Below are 21,539 nucleotides of genomic sequence, written 5' to 3' on the forward strand. Positions count from 1 at the left end.
GGTTAAGTTGGACAAGCACTGCCTCTGCAGCTTGCATTATGTATTACTCCAATTGTTCTAATCCTGCTGTCTAATTTTGTCCCATGGCGAAAAACTCACCAGTTTTAAAGATTATTTTTCTAATTGTATACCATATGAATAAGTATTGAAAATTGTATTTGGACAATCTATTAAAGTTACTACAACCATTATTAATTGAAAAGGACATTGCATTATATGAGATGATGATTAAGTTACATGCCACCAATTCAATACAGTAAACTCTTGATTTTACGAAGCAGGATTTTACGAAGTTTTCGATTATACGAAGTGATGTTGCGGTCCCGGTGAAAAGCCTATGCTAAATACATGGCGCTATTCGATTATACGAAGTTTCGATTATACGAAATGTTTTGAATTTACGAACCTCGGCTCGGTCCCTAGGAGCAAATGGCATTCGTTTATACGAACTACGGCGAAACATTTGTCAACAAAACTAGTTACGCCGGCGTAAGTAGCTAAAAAATCAGCGCTTCCAACTGTGGTCCATCAAAAGTGCGAAATCATAAATGATAATGCAACTTTGGAGAGAAATGGGTCGCCAAAAACCTCACTGTGGGAATTTAGGGGGAGTAGGAGTTAAGTTAAAATATCGCGGCTGACATTATGCCCCTATTTACGTGCCTGTTCGTAAACATAGCATCGACAATAATTCGTAGTTTAACATGTCAGGAAGGTCGCGCGGAGTATTTCGTACACCCCTAATTAACCCTTTGCACTGCTGTGAACGTACTTCGAAGACTACTTGACTACTTTTCGCCGAAGCACTTCGAAGGGTCCCTAATCCGGGACCCTTTCCTCGACGAGCTCACCCTCGCTGGCCCCTGAAACTGGGCTATTTTTTAATGCATTACCTGACGCAACCCTGGGTTTCAAAGGGCAAAGGTGCCATGGGGGAAAAAGAGTAAAGTGCGTGTTACTGTGGGGCTGTGCGTCAACCAAACGGGCACGGACAAAATAAGCCCGTTGTCATTGGGAAATTTGAAAGGCCACGGTGCTTAAAACATGTAAAATTGGAAGCCCTCCCCGTTTTTTACCATGCAAATAAAAACAGCTGGATGACCCGAGAAATTTTCCAGCAAACGGTTATACGTCTACAGAGAAAAATTGCTGGAGAGAACAGCAAAATTGTTTTAATAATGGATAATGCCACCGTTCATAAAAAAGTGGAAGGTCTAAAATTGGCTAATGTTCGAGTCCTCTTTTTACCCCCGAACTCGACTAGCAAGTCCCAGCCCTTGGACCAAGGCATTATCCAGAATTTTAAAGTCCTATACCGGAAGAAGCTTGAGCGGTATTACTTGCGATGGATCGGTATGTATACATTCATCTATTTTGCTCATGTGCGTTTGGATATCGATTTAGATATTTTTATTCATGATTATCATTCTTTCAAATCTATTTGCTACTTTTATAAATGGGAACAGAAATTAATAACATCCCGAAATGGACGTTGATACATGCAATCCGCGCCATAATATCTTTTCGTGTATATATTGGCCTTTGTGAATGAACAACTTAAATATCTTAAGTACTGGGCTCTATTTACCGCCAATTTATATTTCAGGCTTCTCGTAATGAAGACGCACTTCCAAGTCTAACCATGAACTTTCTTCTCACGCGCTTCCCCGTTCTCCCATGCTGGGGTTCTGTCTTTCCAAAGCCGTCCCTTCCCTCCTGCCGCCTTTGGCTGATCTTGCTGACACCCACCTTACGCATCCCAAACCCCTCCTTCCCCAGCATTTCCCATTCACTCCCTCCCTAAGGAGACTGAGCTTGTGTGCGTCGCAAAAAAATACGGCCCCCAAAAGTAGACTGAGGCAGAGCTGAAGGCCATTTCCCCACCCTTCTTTGTCCTGCCCCCTTCACCAGTCCTTGTGCTGACCACACTTCTTCCCTCAGGCAATCCCCATCCCACTCTTATTCACCCCACCCACTGGGAACGTTCCCCGATTGTGGAGAAGGGCATGGTTCATCTTTACCTGTAACGGGGGGAAGTTATTAACCGGAGAGAGGCGGAAGAAGTATCTTCCACTATCGGGAAAATGGTGCCGCGCTTATAATTGTCTCTCTTCTTCTCAGCTGACTTTTCAATTGAAATTAATTTCTTTGCTCTTTCCACACTATATTTATTTAAGATTATGGCGCGACTATTTTTTAGTGCTAAAACTAAGAAAATCTTTTCTCTATGTCAATGATCCTTTGCCTAACTTTCAATACGGCGGAGAAAGGAACACGAAAACTAAATGAGGTGACGGTACAGGTTTTTGCGTGTCATTTTTTGGGAATTCACGCTAGCGAACCAATACTTAACCACGTTGAGAAATGATAAAACGTCTCTTGTAGGAAAACAATCAATGTGGATAATAACGTTTCTATCTATATTTCTCCGATACTGTAAGATGTTTCTCCTGTCGTTTTCCGGTTGGAACCTTGCTCCTGTCGGCATAAAAGGAGAGAAACATACTATATGAACAGGTCACCTCACACCCGGTATGAAGAATACAGTCCTGATGAAGAATTAAGTCTTTTATGGCAACGTCTGCGAAGATGATGGAACACAGTAGTCGGACGGAGAACTCAAACAGAATTTACTTCAAATATTCGCCAGAAGATAATCACATCCTACGTTATTTATGATCGTAATTGAATCTCAGTGAAAATAGAGCACATTCTGCTGAAAATACGAAGTAACTCGAAATATTAACTTACGAAGGTTATTTTGGAAACGGGCTAAGACCCTTGTTTTTCTTTTTTTTCTCGTCACTGAGCGATAGAGGGCGACATAAATGGCGGTTAGGCCGGCTGCCGCTAAAATTCCGTGGGTGTCAGAAACAAATATCTATCTTTTGCATACTTAATAGTAGCTATTGGCTCCTAATCACAAATTTATAACTGTTAATTCTTATAATAAACATTGCAATTCATTATTTGATTACGTTTTCTAAACTGGTCGGGAATTTCTTTAGCGATCGTTGATGTTGAAGTATGAACAAGAAATGGGAATTTTATGGTGGTATAATTATTTAACGATTTTTCACATCATAAATCGATAGCAAAAAGCCTTTTCTATGAATTATACCGAGAATAACCACCGAAAACATTAAAATAAGACCACTAAAGACAAAAAACGGCGGAAGAAACAAAAGCGAACATTTTTTTCGTGACTTATGAAAAAGGTTTGAATTTACGAAACTCGATTTTACGAAGTGCCAATTTTCCGGTCCCACTGACTTCGTAAAATCAGGAGTTTACTGTATTCCTTCCACTGCAAAATTTATTTTACTCTACATGTGGGCTGCTATTATGGATAAGCGTTGCAAAAAATAGCATACGCTATTCTGCGGGTCATTATAGCAACGACCCCGTATTATGAATGAAGCGTAGTAATAATTTTGTTCGGAATAGCAGCATGCTATTTCTTGCGCGAGCTATTTGGAAGCTCCGCCTCTTCCCGTATGAAAAACTTTCTGAACAGTTTGCTTAACCAATGAGGGAGAAGATATTTTATATATTTTTCTGTATTTTATGGAATATTGACTTGCAATCACAAATAATTGCTTCATTTGCATTTAAATATTATATTAAACCGTGGATTTATATAATATGCTTTGAAAATCTCGTTTAGGAAATCAGCTGATTGTTGTTGTTTTGATAATATCACAATGGCTTCAGACAGGTGGGTTAGGTCTATGGTTAGGTCATAATTTTACTGTTATAATGATGATTTATCGGGCATAAATATTGAATCATTTACCTATATCCGATCGGTCCTTTACCGTGAGATATATGCTATGCGAAATAATCATTGAAAGCTAAATATGTTTGATTTTCTTCGTAAATGTGTTATAGGCTTCGAAGTCTGTTTGTTGCATATCAGAATTAATATGTATCAACTTTTATTGTATTGCTCGTGACGATATCGTTTTACTGTATGAACTAGAAGCTTTCGTTTCTAATGTTATCTATATATTATATGACTCCCTAATTTCAGTGTTCATTCTCTGTTTAGGAAATGAAGTAGGTGGCAACGTCACAGCTGTGCTTTCATGTATTATGATGGAATAGTATCGATATTTCAGCTGCATATTTGGAAAAAGCAGAGGGAGGTGATGGTGAATTTGAGAATGGATGGAACAGCTGTGAAAAAGTGAATCTAGCAATAGTGAATCGTGTGGAAAGTGCTGTTGTGTCAGTTATCATTGTTTTCGTATCAGCTGATTTTATTATGTGCTCACTGAAATTTTTGATAGACCCTGAACTGTGCCGATAAACTGAAACTTAATTGTGTGAATAACTTACTTGTCTATAGAGGAAACAATTTGTATTCAATTCCACATGATATATATTGCATTAATGATGTAGTGCATGGATATTCCATTAAACGTTTGTGGTGAATCATATTTGTTCGGAAACTTTATTGGTGTTCGGAGAAATCCTTTGTTTTCAAGCAAGTAATTCAAGTCGACTGCCCGTGTTTATAATTTAGTAAATTTTTAGTTTTAATTGTAGAAGGCAGCGAATAGTGGGGAAAACAATTTCGACTCGTTGCATGTATTTGTATATACTGTCCAATTGAGGAAATGAACGGCTGATCAAAGTATATGGTATTATTATGGTAATATATGGTTTTCATTGAAAGCTATAACTATTAATATATTTGGCGAGTTAGTGTGTTAACACAAGCTTGAAATTTTTCAAGAATCGACCTGATAGCCTACATTGAGGATATTTTTAGTAGCAAGTCAAGTGATGAAATAAAATTATGAATTGTAAATATGAATAAAACACGTAAAATTTGGGCTAATGGTAGTAATTCTTTGCATTAATTGTTATTGTTTTCGTACTGTCGATGAAGCAAGCTTGTGCTTCATATATTAAGCTCGAATGTTAATTCCTAACCAAATCACTTAACTAGTTAAATATTCATCACTTATGCTACTATTATTTAATTAAAATAAAGCTGATATCATTTTATTTTTGGCTATTATTCCATTTTTCAATGCTTGATTAGGTTACTTTAACCTCAGAAAAACAATTCGACATCGCAATGCGCACGTTTTCTGGTTGCAATACCGAATTGCTCGGCATCGAAGACCGCGTAATATTATAGCAAGCCTATCCCAGATAGCATGCAAGCTTGCAGCAAACTTGTCATAGGCTTGTCCTTGGCTTGTCACGACAAGCCTTGTCGTGGCAAGTTTGCAGCAAACTTGCTGTGACAAACCTATTCTGGCATGAAAGCTATGTACAAGCTTGAATAAAGCTTACAAGTTATGTGAACACATACAAGCCGTAGACTTGTACATCACACCTGCAGAATACATGCCATATTGCACCCATAGCAGATTTGTCATATCATTCCTGCTGCATACTTGCCATATCACACCTGCAGCAAACTTGCCATATCAAACCTACAGCAAACTTGCCATATCACACTTGCAGTAAACTTGCCATATCAAACCTGCTACTACCCACACATAGCATGTTAGCTTACGTGAAGCTTGACTTTTCCTTGCCATCTCAAGGTTGAATTTTTCATGCCTCTTTCCAGCCTATTTGGCTTGGTTGTAAGATTTTAATAATATGTACTTAATGAGAATTATAGTAATATAACAATATAATGTTATTTGATATAATTATCTTCATACTCATAAAAAAACTCAAGTAAAAAACTTTTCCCATTATATTACGAACTTATTTTAATATTTTGGATTAAAAATCGTATTTTGAACTCGCGCCAAAACGCCCGGCGGCAGTCTTTTGTATCACGTGACCTAACGGTTGCCGTTATTTTGGCTTGTGACTTGTGACTTTGTGATTGTGAATTTAGCTGTGAAGTAAAATCCTGTTTTACAAGCAAATTTACGTTGGAGTATGCTATGGAAGAAGAAAATAATCCGTGTTTCGTAGTGAATACTGGCAAAAGGGGATTGGAAGATTACTGAATTCTCGGAAACAGTGGCTTTTAGCGGCACGAAGAGATTTAAGAAGTTGCCTCTGTCAGCATCTACTCATCTCTGCTGTGCTGAGCATGTAAATGTGAGTAAATGGAACATGTTTTTCTATTCGATACTATGTATGATTAATGAACCGCCAATTGCTATCCAATAATTATTTAAGATTATTCATTATTTTATTCTCAGTGTAATTACAATTTAGCATGATCTTTGCTTTCGCTGGCATAGTGAAAAGACTCCATTCAGACGGTTTAAGTTGAAATATCAGGGTTCTCGCAGTAGAATCCACTTTGTTAGCAGTTCTTTATGACGTTAAAGTATTAGTCTCAACCTCAGTAAACTCGTTTATGAAGGATTTTTCTTGAAAATGAATAACTATTGGGAATATGTCGAAGAATAATAGCAGTTAATTAGCTGTTCTAAACATAGCCATCAGTTGAACTCTCTCTGATCATTATAATTTTGGCATTGATTTGTGCTTTAGTTCATTTTTTTTACAAATGCCCATGTATATATCGTACATTCTGCCAGTACATTCTTAACAGGCATGTTGCACTCAAGGGCATAAGTAACACATTTCTAAGCTGTTTCTGTGCAATAAGATTGCAATCCTTAAAATTTTTGTGATGTAAAGTAATCAATTACTCGTGTTTGTTGACAGAAAAATTAGTGGTGTATTAAAATCTATGGTTAGCACCTGTTCGATAAGCATCTAGGCAGGATTTATGATGATTAAGTACCAAGTGTGCTAAGGTAGTATAATATAAGCAAATCAATTGGTATTATTGTATTTATAACAATTTTATATTTACAGGCTGCAGTAAATTAAAACTACAGAATGGCCAGCTCCTCATGTGGATGGGAGAAATGGCACCTGGGTTTTTCCACTTGGAGAGGAAAGTAGATGCTTTATTGGCATGTGACCCAACGCGAAAGGATGCTGCTGTGGAGGAGATGAATTTCAGCCGATTGCCATTGACAGCAGATGAGGCTTTCATCAAACTCTGCCGTAGGATAAGTGAAGATCCCTCATTTGAGCCAAAGTTGGTAAGTGAATAATGATAATTTGTGTGCTGCCATCCTGATTCAAACAATGTATGATTTTTTTAATGAAAGAAAAATTAAGTTTTTGTAAGAAAGTTTCAAAATCGATGTAAATCTGGAGCCCGCCAGACACTCGGTGTTTGGAATTCAAAGTGCTATAAAAATACTCAAGTACAACATAATTTTGAAGTGCGTATGGATTATTGTCCAATGAAATATTAAACAGTTTTGGTATGATTGGATTTTTGTGATTTCATATGCACTTGTGCACACATACTACATGTGCATACTAACCATGACAATTGTGTTAATTTTTTTGGTGAATTTTTCTTCTGGCTATAAACATGATTGTTGTTATTCTTGTATAAGCTGTTAACTCTTAATTGATCTGATCTTTTTTATCTCTAGATGCAATGTTTGGTAGCAGTTGGTAGAAGAAATGAATGAACACTTCTACAAAATATGTTGCGTCGTCTTAGAATGACTATGAAGCAGAGCTGTATTCCCTTACGGGCAAACTTCGGAAGAATTCGGTTAAGAAATCATTTTATAGCACTTCAGTGTGTCCTGTTATTTTTCGTGAGTGCATCCAATAAGATATTCTAAGATTATTATAATAATTGATCGTTGAAATGAACTTTTAACGTACAACATTAAGTATGTTTTTTATAATTTCATAGGTGTATGCAGAAGGGTCTACCCTGATGCATCAGATGTGGAGCTGAAAGGGTGTCTGAGTAATTGGCTCAACCAGGCTAAAGTCAGGAAAATAAGAATGTAAGTAGTCGCTTTTCATTTCCCTGCCACATTAATTCGATCATCCCAGACATTTTCTTCATATTTTCCATTCCCTCTTACAATAGGTATACACTATAATGTTCCATGGAAGTTGAATCATTAACCGCCATTATGAGAATGTGGGGGTACAATATGGACATCTTATTTATTGAATCTGATTGCTTATTCTTTTTGGAATATTAGTTAATAATTTCTCAATTTACCTCCCTGATTTAAGCAAATGATACATGATATATCATTTCACATGGAGTAATTACTATTTTCTCTTCAGGGATTGGCAGGATAAACAGACCGAGGATCAGGCTGATGAAGACAATAATTTTGCTTAATAAGTTCATCAGTAACGATCTATAAGTATGTAACCATGTAAGTTCCATGCACAACCTTGTACTCCCATAACTAAACAACAATTCAAAAGAATGAAGTTTTAATTTTAAATCCTCAAAGCCAATCAGCATACTTGTGAATGTTTTGATAAAATTCGAGCAATATGTTTTTACCTTTTGAAGATTTCTGTAATTTAGTTATTACCATGTGTGGCCTAGGGGGTCATAAATTTTTAAAAGTGTTTCTGTCTTAGATGTTTCCTATTCAGTTTGTAAGTACTTCACTCACTTCATTAATAATGATTAACTATCGATGACTAGATATCTATCTTAATGGTATGTCCACCACTGCCTCAACATGTACATAATTAATGAGAAAAATAAACTCTTCGGCATTTATTTGTTGCACATTTTATTAAATAAATTTAGCAGCCAAATTCTGTGCATGTGAAATGACTAACAATTGATAGAGTGGAAAATTTTCAATTTTGTTGTTGTAAATTGATCATTATTTAGGAGAGCATTTTATTTAACAGAAATTTTAAGGCAGTTTTTCCTCAGCAAGTGTCACTACAGAAATGGTAGGTGTGGAACTAGTTTTCCTAGTATGTAGCAGGTGTGACACTACACGTTTTCAGCAGGTGTGATGTGACAAGTTTGCTGCAGGTTTGACGCGACAAGTTTGCTGCAAGTTTGAAAAAGCGTAACTAGGAGGTTTGATTCAAGCTTGCCGCAAGCTTGCAGGCTTGTCATGACAAGTTTGCTGCAGGTTTGATACGACAAGTTTGCTGCAGGTTTGATGCGACAAGTTTGCCGCAGGTTTGTTGCGACAAGTTTGCTGCAAGTTTGAAAAAGCGTAACTAGGAGGTTTGATTCAAGCTTGCCGCAAGCTTGCAGGCTTGTCATGACAAGCTTGCTGCAAACTTGCAACTTTGTCATGACAAGCTTGCAGCAAGCTTGCTGCAAGTTTAGCATGCTATCTGGGTACCGGTTGCAATTCGCCGTTCATAATAGTAAATAGCAACGGGCCTATGCTATTCTGAGAATTACGTCTTCCGGTGTAGTAAAAACACGAATTGCAACCGTTCGTAATACCAAATAGCATAGGCGTTGAAATACGCTATATTATAGCAACATCGGTTGCAATAATGAAGAATAGCATAATGCTATTCCATCCATAATAGCAGCCGTGGAGTAGAATATATTTTCAAACTAAACGCAAAAACATAACAAGCTCTCCCCCAGTAGCATCCTTTGGCTGCTATTCTGGATAAGCGTTGCAAAAAATAGCATATGCTATTCTGCGGGTCATTATTGCAACGACCCCGTATTCAGAATGAAGCGTAGTAATAATTTTGTTCGGAATAGCAGCATGCTATTTCTTGCGCGAGCTATTTGGAAGCTCCGCCCCTTCCCGTATGAAAAACTTTCTGAACAGTTTGCGCAACCAATGAGGGAGAAGATATTTTATATATTTTTCTGTATTTTATGGAATATTGACTTGCAATTACAAATAATTGCTTCATTTGCATTTAAAAATTATATTAAACCGTGGATTTATATAATACGCTTTGAAAATCTCGTTTAGGAAATCAGCTGATTGTTGTTGTTTTGATAATATCACAATGGCTTCAGACAGGTGGGTTAGGTCATAATTTTACTGTTATAATGATGATTTATCGGGCATAAATATTGAATCATTTACCTATATCCGATCGGTCCTTTATCGTGAGATATATGTTATGCGAAATAATCATTGAAACCTAAATATGTTTGATTTTCTTCGTAATTGTCTTAGGCTTCGAAGTCTGTCTGTTCGTTGCATGTCAAAATAAATATGTACCAACTTTTATTGCTTTGATCGTGACGATATAGCTTTACTGTATGAACTAGAAGCTTTCGTTTCTAATACTAGCTTTATATTATATGACTCCCTAATTTCAGTATTCATTCTCTGTTTAGGAAATGAAGTAGGTGGCAACGTCACCGCTGTGCTTTCATGTAATTATATGATGGAATAGTATTGATATTTCAGCTGCAGATTTGGAAAAAGCAGAGGGATGTGATGGTGAATTTGAGGATGGATGGAACCACTGTGAAAAAGTGAATCTAACAATAGTGAATCGTGTGGAAAGTGCTGTTGTGTCACTTATTATTGTTTTCGTATCAGCTGATTTTAATATGCTCACTGAAATTTTTGATAGACCCTGAACTGTGCCGATATAGTGTGAATAACTTACTTGCCTATAGAGGAAACAATTTGTATTGAATTCCACATGATATATATTGCATTAATGATGTAATGGATATTCCATTAAACGTTTGTGGCGAATCATATTTGTTCGGAAACTTTATTGGTGTTCGGAGAAATCCTTTGTTGTCAAGCAAGTAATTCAAGTCGACTGCCCGTGCTATAAGTTTGTAAATTTTAAGTTTTAATTGTAGAAGGTAGCGAATAGTGGGGAAAATAATTTCGACTCGTTGCATGTATTTGTATATACTGTCCAATTGAGGAAATGAACGGCTGATCAAAGTATATGGTAATATATGGTTTTCATTGAAAGCTATAACTAGTATTATATTTGGCGAGTTAGTGTGTTAACACAAGCTTGAAAATTTTCAAGAATCGACCTGATAGCCTACATTGAGGATATTTTTAGTAGCAAGTCAAGTGATGAAATAAAATTATGAGTTGTAAATATGAATAAAACACGGAAAATTTGGGCTTATCGTAGTAATTCTTTGCATTAATTGTTATTGTTTTCGTACTGTCGATGAAGCAAGCTTGAGATTCATATATTAAGCTCGAATGTTAATTTCTAACCAATTCACCTAACTAGTTAAATATTCATCACTTATGCTTATATTATTTAATTAAAATAAAGCAGGTATCATTTTATTTTTGGCTATTATTCCATTTTTCAATACTTGATTATGTTACTTTAGCCTCAGAAAAACAATTCGACATCGCAATGCGCACGTTTTCTGGGTTGCAATACCGAATAGCTCGGCCTCAAAGACCGCGTAATATTATAGCAAGCCTACCGGTTGCAATTCGCCGTTCAGAATAGTGAATTGCTACGGGCCTATGCTATTCTGAGAATTACGTCTTCCGGTGTAGTAAAAACACGAATTGCAACCGTTCTGAATACCAAATAGCATAGGCGTTGCAATACGCTATATTATAGCAACATCGGTTGCAATAACGGAGAATAGCATAATGCTATTCCATCCAGAATAGCAGCCTTTGTCGGCTCCACTTCGGTTTTTGTGTCGTATATGTCGGCCGACATATACGACATAGGATCAAAGTAGGACCGATCGACACACAGTAGTTCTTTCGTTGGAATGGGAGTAAAAGATGAAGAGAAAAAATTATGCATAAGCCAAAGTAAAAATTGCAAATAAAAACATCATTTACCAAATATGTATCCATATATTTTGCTCATGTGCTTGGGCTTTCCCCTCAACTAGGATAAATTATAAAAGTTCTACTCAACCAACCACATGCTTTCCTGGACTGGAATTGTACTAAATAATTGAATAAATTGCTGCAAACCTTGTTTTGGTCACTTTGAGGCCGTGGTGCAAACCGAGCAGACAAGACTGGAAGAGCTTGTTCCAATGATCCCCTCAGAGTTTCTCTCAACTCTCCTGTTTCTGCATCACGCAACTGCTTAATTCAACAACACGATAATTAGTTAAGAATATTTCAATGCATTAATAAGCCTTTCCATCCTATAGTATTTAGAAAAATACTATAGGAATTATGTACATACCTATCAGAAAAAAAAGTTTCCTAAAGGAACATAGAACTTTCCTACAGAAATAAACATTTCCCATTGTCAGATTACTATAGGAAAAGGAAAGCCTATACATAGATATTTTCACTGGGGAATTAATTAACAAAGGATAATAGACATACTATTGACATTTAAATAATTAATTTCATGTAATGCACAGAAAAATTACCCTTTTTTTTCTTTTCCAATGTAAGTTTTTGCGGCGTTCAGGTTTACAGTACCGTAGGTTTCTGGGTTCTGTTCGCGTTGTCATTTTAAGGTAAGTTTTTGGTGCAATGTCACCATCAAAATGACAACCTGGATGGAACCTGGAAACCTACTCTACCACTCTTCTTCCTATTCACAATCCTTTCCAACACCTGTTCTTCCTCCCACTGTGAGAGTCGGTCCTCGGCCTAAGAGTAATTTTTGCAAACCATAGCATGAGCATGCTGGAGATCCCATCGAAATTTTTCACTTAAATACATCTGCAAGGTGATGTTTCCATGCTTCTGGGTTTCACGGTGTGGATTTTCTTTTGCGACAACAGTTTCTCTGGTGTTCCAACCGGAGAAACTGTCGTCACAAAAGAAAATCCACGCGGTGAAACCCACAAGCTCAATATATTCTTTTTCTAAGCTCATTAATCATCTGAGCTCATTATCCAAATTGTAAGTGATGTATTTAAAACCCATGTAGCATACAAGCTGGATTCCATTCTTAATTTTGGCCAGATGCATCCAACAGAAATTAAATAGCTTGATTCCGGCTGATTTTGGCTTAAAAACTAGACTTGGATTAGCATAGACCACCTGGATTTTGGCTTGCACACAACAAATAGTAATTCCAACTGGAATTTTTGTAAGTGTAAATTTTTGCAAGTTTTATAACAGCTTGACAATGGGTTTTAAATGCTAAGCGAAAAAGGTCCTCGACCATTTTTCTGTAGAAATATTCCTCAATTTAACCCTTGAAGATCTTTGTTTACTGGACTACTCATACCAAAAGTAGTGAAAATAACATGATATGGAATGAGATGAAGGGCTATATGTGATAGGGTCAGATGCTCTAAGTTACACACAGATGCAAAGAAGGGAATAGATTGCAAAAAATTGATTATTAAAAACTATCCTGCATAGTCCTCATGAACTGGGAATAAAAATGTGATAAAATGATATAAATTGTTTCAGATCAAATTATCAACAGATGGGGGTGGTCCATACACGAAGTCATTGGCATCAAAGCATCATAGCTGACAAGAGGGGGTAGATCAGTTTGGGTAAATGGGCAGGGAGAAATTTGGTCAGAGCACTAGCCTACTCTTAGCAACAGCCATCTTGAGAGATTATTGCCAAATAATCCAATCTCGCTAGCAATAACAGTTGAGTAATAGTGCACTAACAGTCCCATCAATAGTTCATTCACCATGAGATTGGAATTACTCTGAAAATTCTGCTACCACTAGAATTTGAACCTTAGTTGGTACTCAATTAAGCGCTTTTAAGTTCCATCCACTGATCCAGTTTCCCGATGATTTGGGTTACTTTTGGGATTCCAGAAAAGTGAAAAATCACACAGAGTAATCTATGCAGTCACATTACTATGACTTCTGTAAAGAATATGGCTAGTATTTGCCCATGCACTTCCGTAAAGAGGGAAATATTCTTAATTCTATGAATATTAAGACGAAACCTGAATTCCACCTGAGCCACAGGTTACTGCGATAACTTTTCCATCGGGAGAAAAACGTGCAGAATAAATTCCTGATAGATTATCTTGAACACGTATTGCTGAGAGAACTCTGGCCCTGCCAAGGCCTGCTTGAGCTCTTCGTAATGAGACAGCTCCTAAATGATTACAGGAAAGGAAAATATTACAATAACACCACATTCACCTATCAAAGCAGATGATCCCAATGACTTTATTATATACATGGTCCGCCAGTAAAACCAGATGATTTTAGGTGGCCTTAAGACAGAGTTGGGAAGTAATGGGGTAAAGGCTACTGATGCATAACTTACTGCACAGTCTACCAATTCAGTTGAGATTTATCGTTGACTGGAGAGCATCAAGACTTCACATGCTAAGTATTTCATCAAAATAGTGGAAGCTTACCTAAATCGTGGGAGATGGTGGAAGGGTACCTAAAAATGAAAGTTTTTCAAACCGATCCACCCAGAACCACCCAAACAAAGACTTGCAGATGAGATATATATACTATAGTGCCTATACCAGTCAACATGCTATAAGAGCTGGTTATGCAAGCCAAAATTCCCTAACTGCGATGGTGGACATAATATTTAGAGAATAATTTTTCTCGCTTTTTACTACAGATGGAGGCTTTTGTACATTGTTAATTAGTACAAAAATATTTTTTTAAATTTTTTGAACAACTTTATTCAATCATCCTGTTTCATTGGAGGACCCTTTTTTAAAAAATGTTTCCATGTTTTACTGGAAAAATTCATGTTGACAACCAAATCACTGTACTTTTTTCTTTTTTCAAGAGATACAGTTGATATTGCTTTATGTTGTAATACCCATGTTTTTACAGTCCATATTTACTATCTTTTTTAATTGTGATCAATGATTGCTGTGATTCTACATTAGCTAATTTATTTCAGTTCTAGTTTGTTAAAGACACCTATGTAGGTATTTTATTTGACTGACACAATCTTCCATAGGGCTACCACATTCATATAAAAAATCGTTTGGATAATTATTCTTATAATCCATGCATGTGATCCTTATAATCAGTAAAAGGATATCCTTATGTCATATGACATATGTGAATCAATTAATTATCATTATTAATCGACATATTTTCGACCCAATTGGGTCAAAAACATTCCTAACTTTGGCATGCCTTGAAACTGAAAGCATATAAATACTACCTTTTTATTTTTTAATAGAGCATTTAACCACCTCACTGATAAATTTAAAAGAAAATTAAAGGCGGCCTTTTTTTACTAACAAATTGTTAAATAATGACTAATGTTTATTGTTTAAACAAGTCCTATTTGTTTATTATTTCTTCAAATTACTTGAAAATTATGTCAGAATGTGCATAAAAGCATTAACTTCAAAATGAAACAATGACCTTTGCTTTATGGGGCATGTAGCGGTTCCTTAGTAATCAGCACTTATGAGATTTTTCATTTTTTACTCTGAGGCCCGACTCAGCCATGTTCAAAGGATAGTAAATTTATAACGGTTCAGTTCTGGGCTGAGATAAAGTGGTCGTTATACATCATGAGGATACTCCTTTCATATATATCTAACTTTTAGAGAAATCAGTGATGGTCACATGACCATAACTGACCTGACACCCCTCTGCCTGATTTGAGATGAAATCCCCCTATGCAAAGCATTACGTACACGACACGTAATGATCACGGCAAAAGCACAAAAAATTAGAAGCTTTCAGGATTACAAATTGATTATTAACAGATTTTCTGTTTATTTGCTATTGTTAACATTGAGATCACCACATATGAACATGAGCCCAATCTCACCAAATTTTAAACTTAAGGGAATTAAAAAAAATTAGTACTAAAATTGAATGAAGCAAAAAAATTACCTGCATGTTCGCCACCTTTGAATGCCTTCATATACAATGTGAATACAGTACGTGTTCAATTTTGAAAGTCAAGCGTTGCCGCTACTCGAAAGGTTTCTTTCAGAAGTAAAGCACCATCTACGGGATTTTGACTTGTACTAATATTAGATTGAGTAACGATATTGAAGCAGCAACCACGGGCAATTGACGGGCAACAATGAGAAAGTAATGAGAAAGTTGGCAGTGTAGGAAGGAGCTAGAAATGCTAGCCGGTTGTGAATGCCGAGCCGTACCTGCTAATTTAGGTAAACATGAAATTAGTTTTAAGCCTTCCTCTAAAGGTTTCTCTGTACGTTTTTCACTTTTTTCGTCGCAGCTGATAGAAATGGTTTTTGTATCATGGCCAATATTTATCGTTTATTTACAGTTTCATGGCCCTCAACTTCTGTACCGCTCGTTTAAAAACGAAAATTTCGACGTCTGCTGTTTCTAGTGAGGGTCATGAGGTGACTAACTTATTGTCCACACTCCCGGGGCTTCAGAGCAGAGGGTTTTTGACGGAAGGCTTTTGCAAGCCTCCGGTGTCTATTCATCTAAAGTTTTTGTGCCATGTTGATATTAATCATATCATACTCTGGGTAGAGGTGGGCTGTCAGAAGTCAAACGGCGTTGAACTTCTTGCCGTGAAAGGCAACGACGTATATGGTGATAAATATGAGGAGGGATATTCCCAGGATTCGGCTGTGAGCGTTAGAATTGGTTCATGTAAAATAAACAGTGAAAGTGGCGTTCTGTTTCAAAATTATAACTGTTGGGCAACGCCTAAGGCACCCGAAAATTTTCTCAAAAGATTTTTCACCTCTTCAGCATCTTATGTCCTAAGAAATTGCAGCGACCTAGAGATAAAAATTTTTAGTACTGCTAATTCATCAGTACCCTCATTGAAAAGGGTTGAGGTTTGGGGAAGGCCTGGTCGTTACTGCCCTGGAGATTTGAAGCATGATCTGTATTCTTGGTGGAATCAACCTTCAGGCAGTCCCGAGAATGTTCCGAAGAGTGAGCCCCATGAAGAGGTTGAAAATTCAACTATTCATTCCAGCACTCCATCAACTTCAGATGATGTCAGTGAACTCGTGCCTGAAGAATTTTTGGACCCAATAACATTGAACGTGATGGCTATTCCTATGACACTTCCTTGTGGCAAAACAGTTGATCTTTCGACACTGGAAAAGTTTGAGTTGGCTGAGGCTAAGTGGGGTCGAGGACCTAGTGATCCCTTCACGGGTGTTCCATTTTCTCAGTCCCTTGTTCCCATTCCTGATACGGCGTTGAAGTCTCGAATAGATCGATTTCTGTGTGAAAATGGGCATTTACCTCAATTTAAATGTGTACCTCGAACTGTAGGGCGTAAGAAACCTGAATTAAATCAATTTCCAACAGTTCGGAGTATGAATGTTCAAAAAAGTGTTTGTGGTGAAACATCTGGTGGTGCATCATCTTCCGGATCTCAAAAGAATTCATTAATGGGACGTTCAGTTGGCTCATCAGTCCAAGGTGCTATTCCTCATAAATGCCACCCTGAAACCTCCGGCCTGAGGGACAGCGACGGTGGAATCACGCCCGAATACTCAGTAGGGGGTAAAACACAACTGCAGCGTGGACTCAAAAGGAAACGGACTATGAACGAAGCTTCATCCAGCATTCTAGGGAAAGGTATTGCAGGTTCTATCATGACGAGCCATGAGGATGCTATAGAAAATAGCTTAGACTGTGCGTTGCAGTCAGTCTTAACTGGTCTTCCTAGTTTTATTAAAACAAACCCTAAGTCCCTTGGAGAAACCTATCAAATCACTGCCAAATGCGAACGCTCTTCTTGCCTTTCTAAAGATTGTCTATTTTCTTTACCTTGCCGGCATTTATTGTGTCGGATATGTCTTGTAGAAAAGTCATCCAAAAATATGAGGGAACAATATTGCGAAGTATGTCATAATCACTATGACTCTAGTGAAGTTGTAAGATTTCACAGCTGATGTGTAAAAATCAGAGGACCTGCTCCTCTTCACTTACTAGAGAGTCGCATTTTTATTTCTTTCCCAATTTTAGCAAAGCTTTGGTAATATTTGTGATTTCACCTTGGAAATACATATTTGGGGAATGGTGTGTAGTGGAGCGAATTTCATTTCATATCTTTTGTTTAGTTATTTATTTCTTTAGTAAAATATTTTTTTCTCCAATTGTTTTTTTTGTGTATTCTAACATTTTTGTCTAGCTCCTTTGGAGCTATAAAATATTAATGAATTGTCTTAAAGATGTGAATTCATCAGAATAAATGGGTTAATTATTGTAATTCAGGTGTGGTTACTTTGTTTTTGTTTCTGACCATTGTGTTCTGTGCTATTGAAGTCCTTGTGTAGCGGCATATTTTTTGAAGAGAGGGTAAACTTTAGGCAGTTGTGCCCTGCCGTGTTTGCCTGAGGGTCAGGATTCATATTCAGGTAAATATTGCGGGTCAGCTCGCATATACTACCAATCCCTTTAGCCAGAATAACCCATTTTTTCTGTCCTACTGAGTGATAGCTCAAGCGATAGCTTTTCAGGGGGAAAAGATCATTTTTCATCATCATTGGAGGAATCAGTGATGCTATCACTTGCTAGGGTTGGAAAAAATGATCTTGTGATTCAGGTTAATGCAAGATTAGGTTCTAACTAAATTCACAATTTTTAAAATAATTTATCTTAATTTTCATACATTAAATTGTATTCCACAAATAGCTAATAATCATTTCTTTATGATAATTACAAGTAGCAGGGTTGATTGATTTAAATCACTTTGATTTAAATCATGATTTAAATCACTTGATTTTTATTTAAAAAAATCAGGTGATTAAAATCATGATGTGATCAATATGTTTGATTTTTAAAGAGTCAAGAAAATGAAGCTGTAAGTGCATAATTTTGATTTTTATTTCATAATTAATACAATGAATCGACAGTATCAGCACAATGGTGGCTCTTAAATAGAAATGGTACTGTAGGAATGCATGTATGTAACATGAAAATTTAAAAAAATTGCTTTGGTTAGAATACTAGTGTATCCGTTGGAAAAAAATTGTTTTCTGATTTAACTTCTAAGCGTAGGCACCATGCAAAGTTACAATTACAGAATTTTTCTAAACTTCATATGCTTTAGAACCGCAGAATATAGTACATTTGATACTTTCAATGGCAATTTTATATTATGCTGGTGTAATTTTTAATTTGATACCATTGGCATTTCCATAGTTCTCTCCCCTGATTGACTAAATGTTGTATTGAGTTTAGAGTATGTTGCCTCTTGTTGTTTCTGCAAACGATCATTCTCTAATATGCTGCCCAAATAGTTAGTTTTGCAAATAACTGAATTTTTGATGAATGGAGAATCATAAAAATCTCATTTAAATCAATAATATCCGATTTAAATCAATAAAATCCAATTTAAATCAATAAAATCCGATTTAAATCAATAAAATGCGATTTAAATAAAAAAAATCAACAAAAATCATTTTTTTGAAAAAAATCATGATTTTTATCGACCCTGACAAGCAGTGATTTATTCAATAATATGATTAAAGGTATTTTTTTGCAATGGTATAAAATTAAATTATGTATGTATATGAAAATAGATAGCTTAATTTTTTCACAAAATTATCATGGGATATTAACTTTCAGGTAAATCAATACATCAAACACAAATTTTGATCTGAGTCTAAAATCCTTACCAAGTGACCCCTAAGGTCAATTGAATAGGGTAGTTTCCTTCATCAAAGAAAACGAAAGGCATTGATTGCGATTCGTTACCCACCATTAGTGTATTCATAATACATAAATTATTTGGTTTTTGAAATACCGGTTTAGACGAATGGCAAGGGTCAAATTTTATCCTCATTTGAAAAAGGCCAGATTGGCGCCCATGCGATTCCACTCCACGTGACGTAACAGGGACCTAGTTAATTCTACACGAGAGGATAGCAGTTATACATCGTCTGAGGTTACCAATGCATGCATGAGGCACAGAGCTCAGGGAAACATGTCTTAATAATCACCTATTAAAACTGGCTACCCAAGTAGCAAAATCTTATGTAAAAATTATTTTAAAATATATTGCGCGAGCATTTTAAAATGACTTCAACATAATTTTGAAAACATTAGCTTTCTCTGTTTCAACATTACAAATCTTTTTTTCATCATTTCAAAATGATTTTAACATAAGTTTAAAATATGTCCTACTCTTGTATGAGCTATGGAATATAGTTTTTAAAATAGTTTTAAAATATGTTGTAACTAATTCAGCCTCTTTTTCAAATGATTAATTGCAACATGTTATGTTAATATGAATTAAGTAAACACGTTTGAAATTACGAACTGTGCCAGAAACAGTAAAAAAATATTTTCCCACCTAACAATTATCCTAGTGTCAACATACGTGAATATTTAGAAGGAAGCAGTACAAGCATCGTGAGAATTACAGAATCTCCTTATCTGCGTGCTTTCAGGGAATGCCCACCATCTCCATGAACGCTTAGACAACTTCGAAATCAGATGTCTGTGTTTGGATTAGAAAGCGAAAACGATTATACACTCAGGCCTTATCCCTTTTTAGTATGCAATGAAGCACATATTGAGAGTGTTTTCAGGCGTTCCTTGATTGCATTCTCGGATCATGCAATGTCCATTTTTTTATGATATGCCTTCATTTTGGGATATTTTTCCCATAAATTCATTGTTTTAAATTTCTAGAAATATTATGGAAAACTGCCAAAAAATACAGTTTTGTGGATTTCAAGACGGCGAAATTCAAACTCACTTTTGAAAAAAAGGATTCATTTTTGGTAGGAAAAGTCTCCAAAATCATCCGTATTACTTGTTTTATGTAAGGCTAATTGTCAGTTATCCACATTCACCTCCAAGGAATGAGAATTTTTATACTGGTTTATTTCATCACACTGGTATGACTGAGATTATATGTACCAATGAAAATTTATATGAGCGTTTTAAAATGATTTCAAAATAATGACCTAATTATTTCAAAATTATGTTAAAATGATTTTACCATTATGTTAAAATGATTAGAAAATAATAATCAAATTATTTCAAAATTATTTTAAAATGTGTGTAAAATAATTTTGAAATTGTTTTAAAATAATGTTCACATAATTATTTTTCTGTGAAATTAAAAAATGAACATTTTTGGCAAAAATAAGCCATTACTTCCTGCATAACCAAGAATATACTATCAACAAAATGAGATCAAATGGTACAAGACTTAAAAAGAGCAATGCCTAATACACTATTTTAAAATCTTGAAAAAGTCATGAATTTAGCCATCTTATGATATTTTGATTTTAAAATCATTTGAAATAATTTTAAAATCATTTTTCAATATTCTTTTGCTACTTGGGTAAGGTCGGAAAGTTTTCTTCGTTTGATAAGGTATTAATAAACCTTTTTTAAGCTAAGCGCTACCAGCCAGCAAGGTACTCAGCTACCCGTTAGTATCCTGCGTCCTATCAGCGCTCAGAGCCTAGATCAAGGTCACCTCACAAGGCAGGAGGGGGAACCAGAAATGCGTCGCACGGACTTTTCCCCATCATTCCTACTTACGCGTCGCGTTTTCGTGCGCTTGAAATTTTTCACTTTTCATTTAATCGCGAAAAATAGGTATCGTCATTTAAAAATCTAAAAGCGTGAAATACGTTCTCCAGGAGTAATAATCTTTCGATTTAGGCAATAAAAAAATAATAGGAAACCACCTTATTAGCTGAAATGAGGTGGAAAGAGCAACGCATTTACGGCTGGGCATGACTTTTGCAGTGTTATGAGACAAAAGGCTTACCACTGATTACAGGTTCTCAGTAATTAAAGCATACTTCCTTGATTTGTTGTCATTAATGGACACCAAGAACTTCATACCCAGTACCATAGACCTTCATAAAAAACGTAGAGAATTAACACGTTGCGTACCGGGGTATTAAAATTCCTAAGAATTCTGGGT

General features: G+C 36.0%; 2 protein-coding genes and 1 long non-coding RNA gene across 4 annotated transcripts in view; 2 read left to right on the top strand and 1 right to left on the bottom strand.

Annotated features, from left to right (window-relative positions):
- Positions 1–15,645, bottom strand: part of LOC124153961 — a 53,685-nt gene extending 38,040 nt beyond the window's left edge. For both annotated transcript variants that reach the window (XM_046527396.1, XM_046527395.1), the window contains exons 1-3: positions 15,530–15,645; positions 13,642–13,796; positions 11,727–11,840 (exon numbers count right to left, since the gene is read on the bottom strand). In XM_046527396.1, the coding sequence (XP_046383352.1) occupies positions 11,727–11,840; positions 13,642–13,796; positions 15,530–15,560 (300 nt within the window). In that variant the 5' untranslated portion in view covers positions 15,561–15,645. The remainder of the gene's footprint in view (positions 1–11,726; positions 11,841–13,641; positions 13,797–15,529) is intronic.
- On the top strand, positions 5,688–8,153 carry LOC124153962. Its single transcript, XR_006863800.1, has 5 exons — positions 5,688–6,081; positions 6,814–7,046; positions 7,452–7,622; positions 7,724–7,820; positions 8,113–8,153. It is a non-coding gene; the product is annotated as an uncharacterized LOC124153962 (long non-coding RNA).
- Positions 15,646–15,707: 62 nt separating the features above from the next.
- Positions 15,708–17,855, top strand: LOC124153960 (RING finger protein 37). The gene is made up of 2 exons (XM_046527394.1): positions 15,708–15,813; positions 15,936–17,855. The coding sequence occupies exon 2, from the start codon at positions 15,940–15,942 to the stop codon at positions 17,536–17,538; it is 1,599 nt and encodes a 532-aa protein (XP_046383350.1). The 5' UTR covers positions 15,708–15,813; positions 15,936–15,939; the 3' UTR covers positions 17,539–17,855.
- The last annotated feature ends 3,684 nt before the right edge of the window (positions 17,856–21,539 follow it).

The sequence above is a fragment of the Ischnura elegans genome, chromosome 2 (assembly GCF_921293095.1).
Source record: "Ischnura elegans chromosome 2, ioIscEleg1.1, whole genome shotgun sequence".
NCBI lineage: Eukaryota > Metazoa > Arthropoda > Insecta > Odonata > Coenagrionidae > Ischnura > Ischnura elegans.

Excerpts from the sequence above, each read along its gene's own strand:
- LOC124153960 (XM_046527394.1), top strand. The coding sequence starts at position 15,940 with ATGGCCCTCAACTTCTGTACCGCTCGTTTAAAAACGAAAATTTCGACG.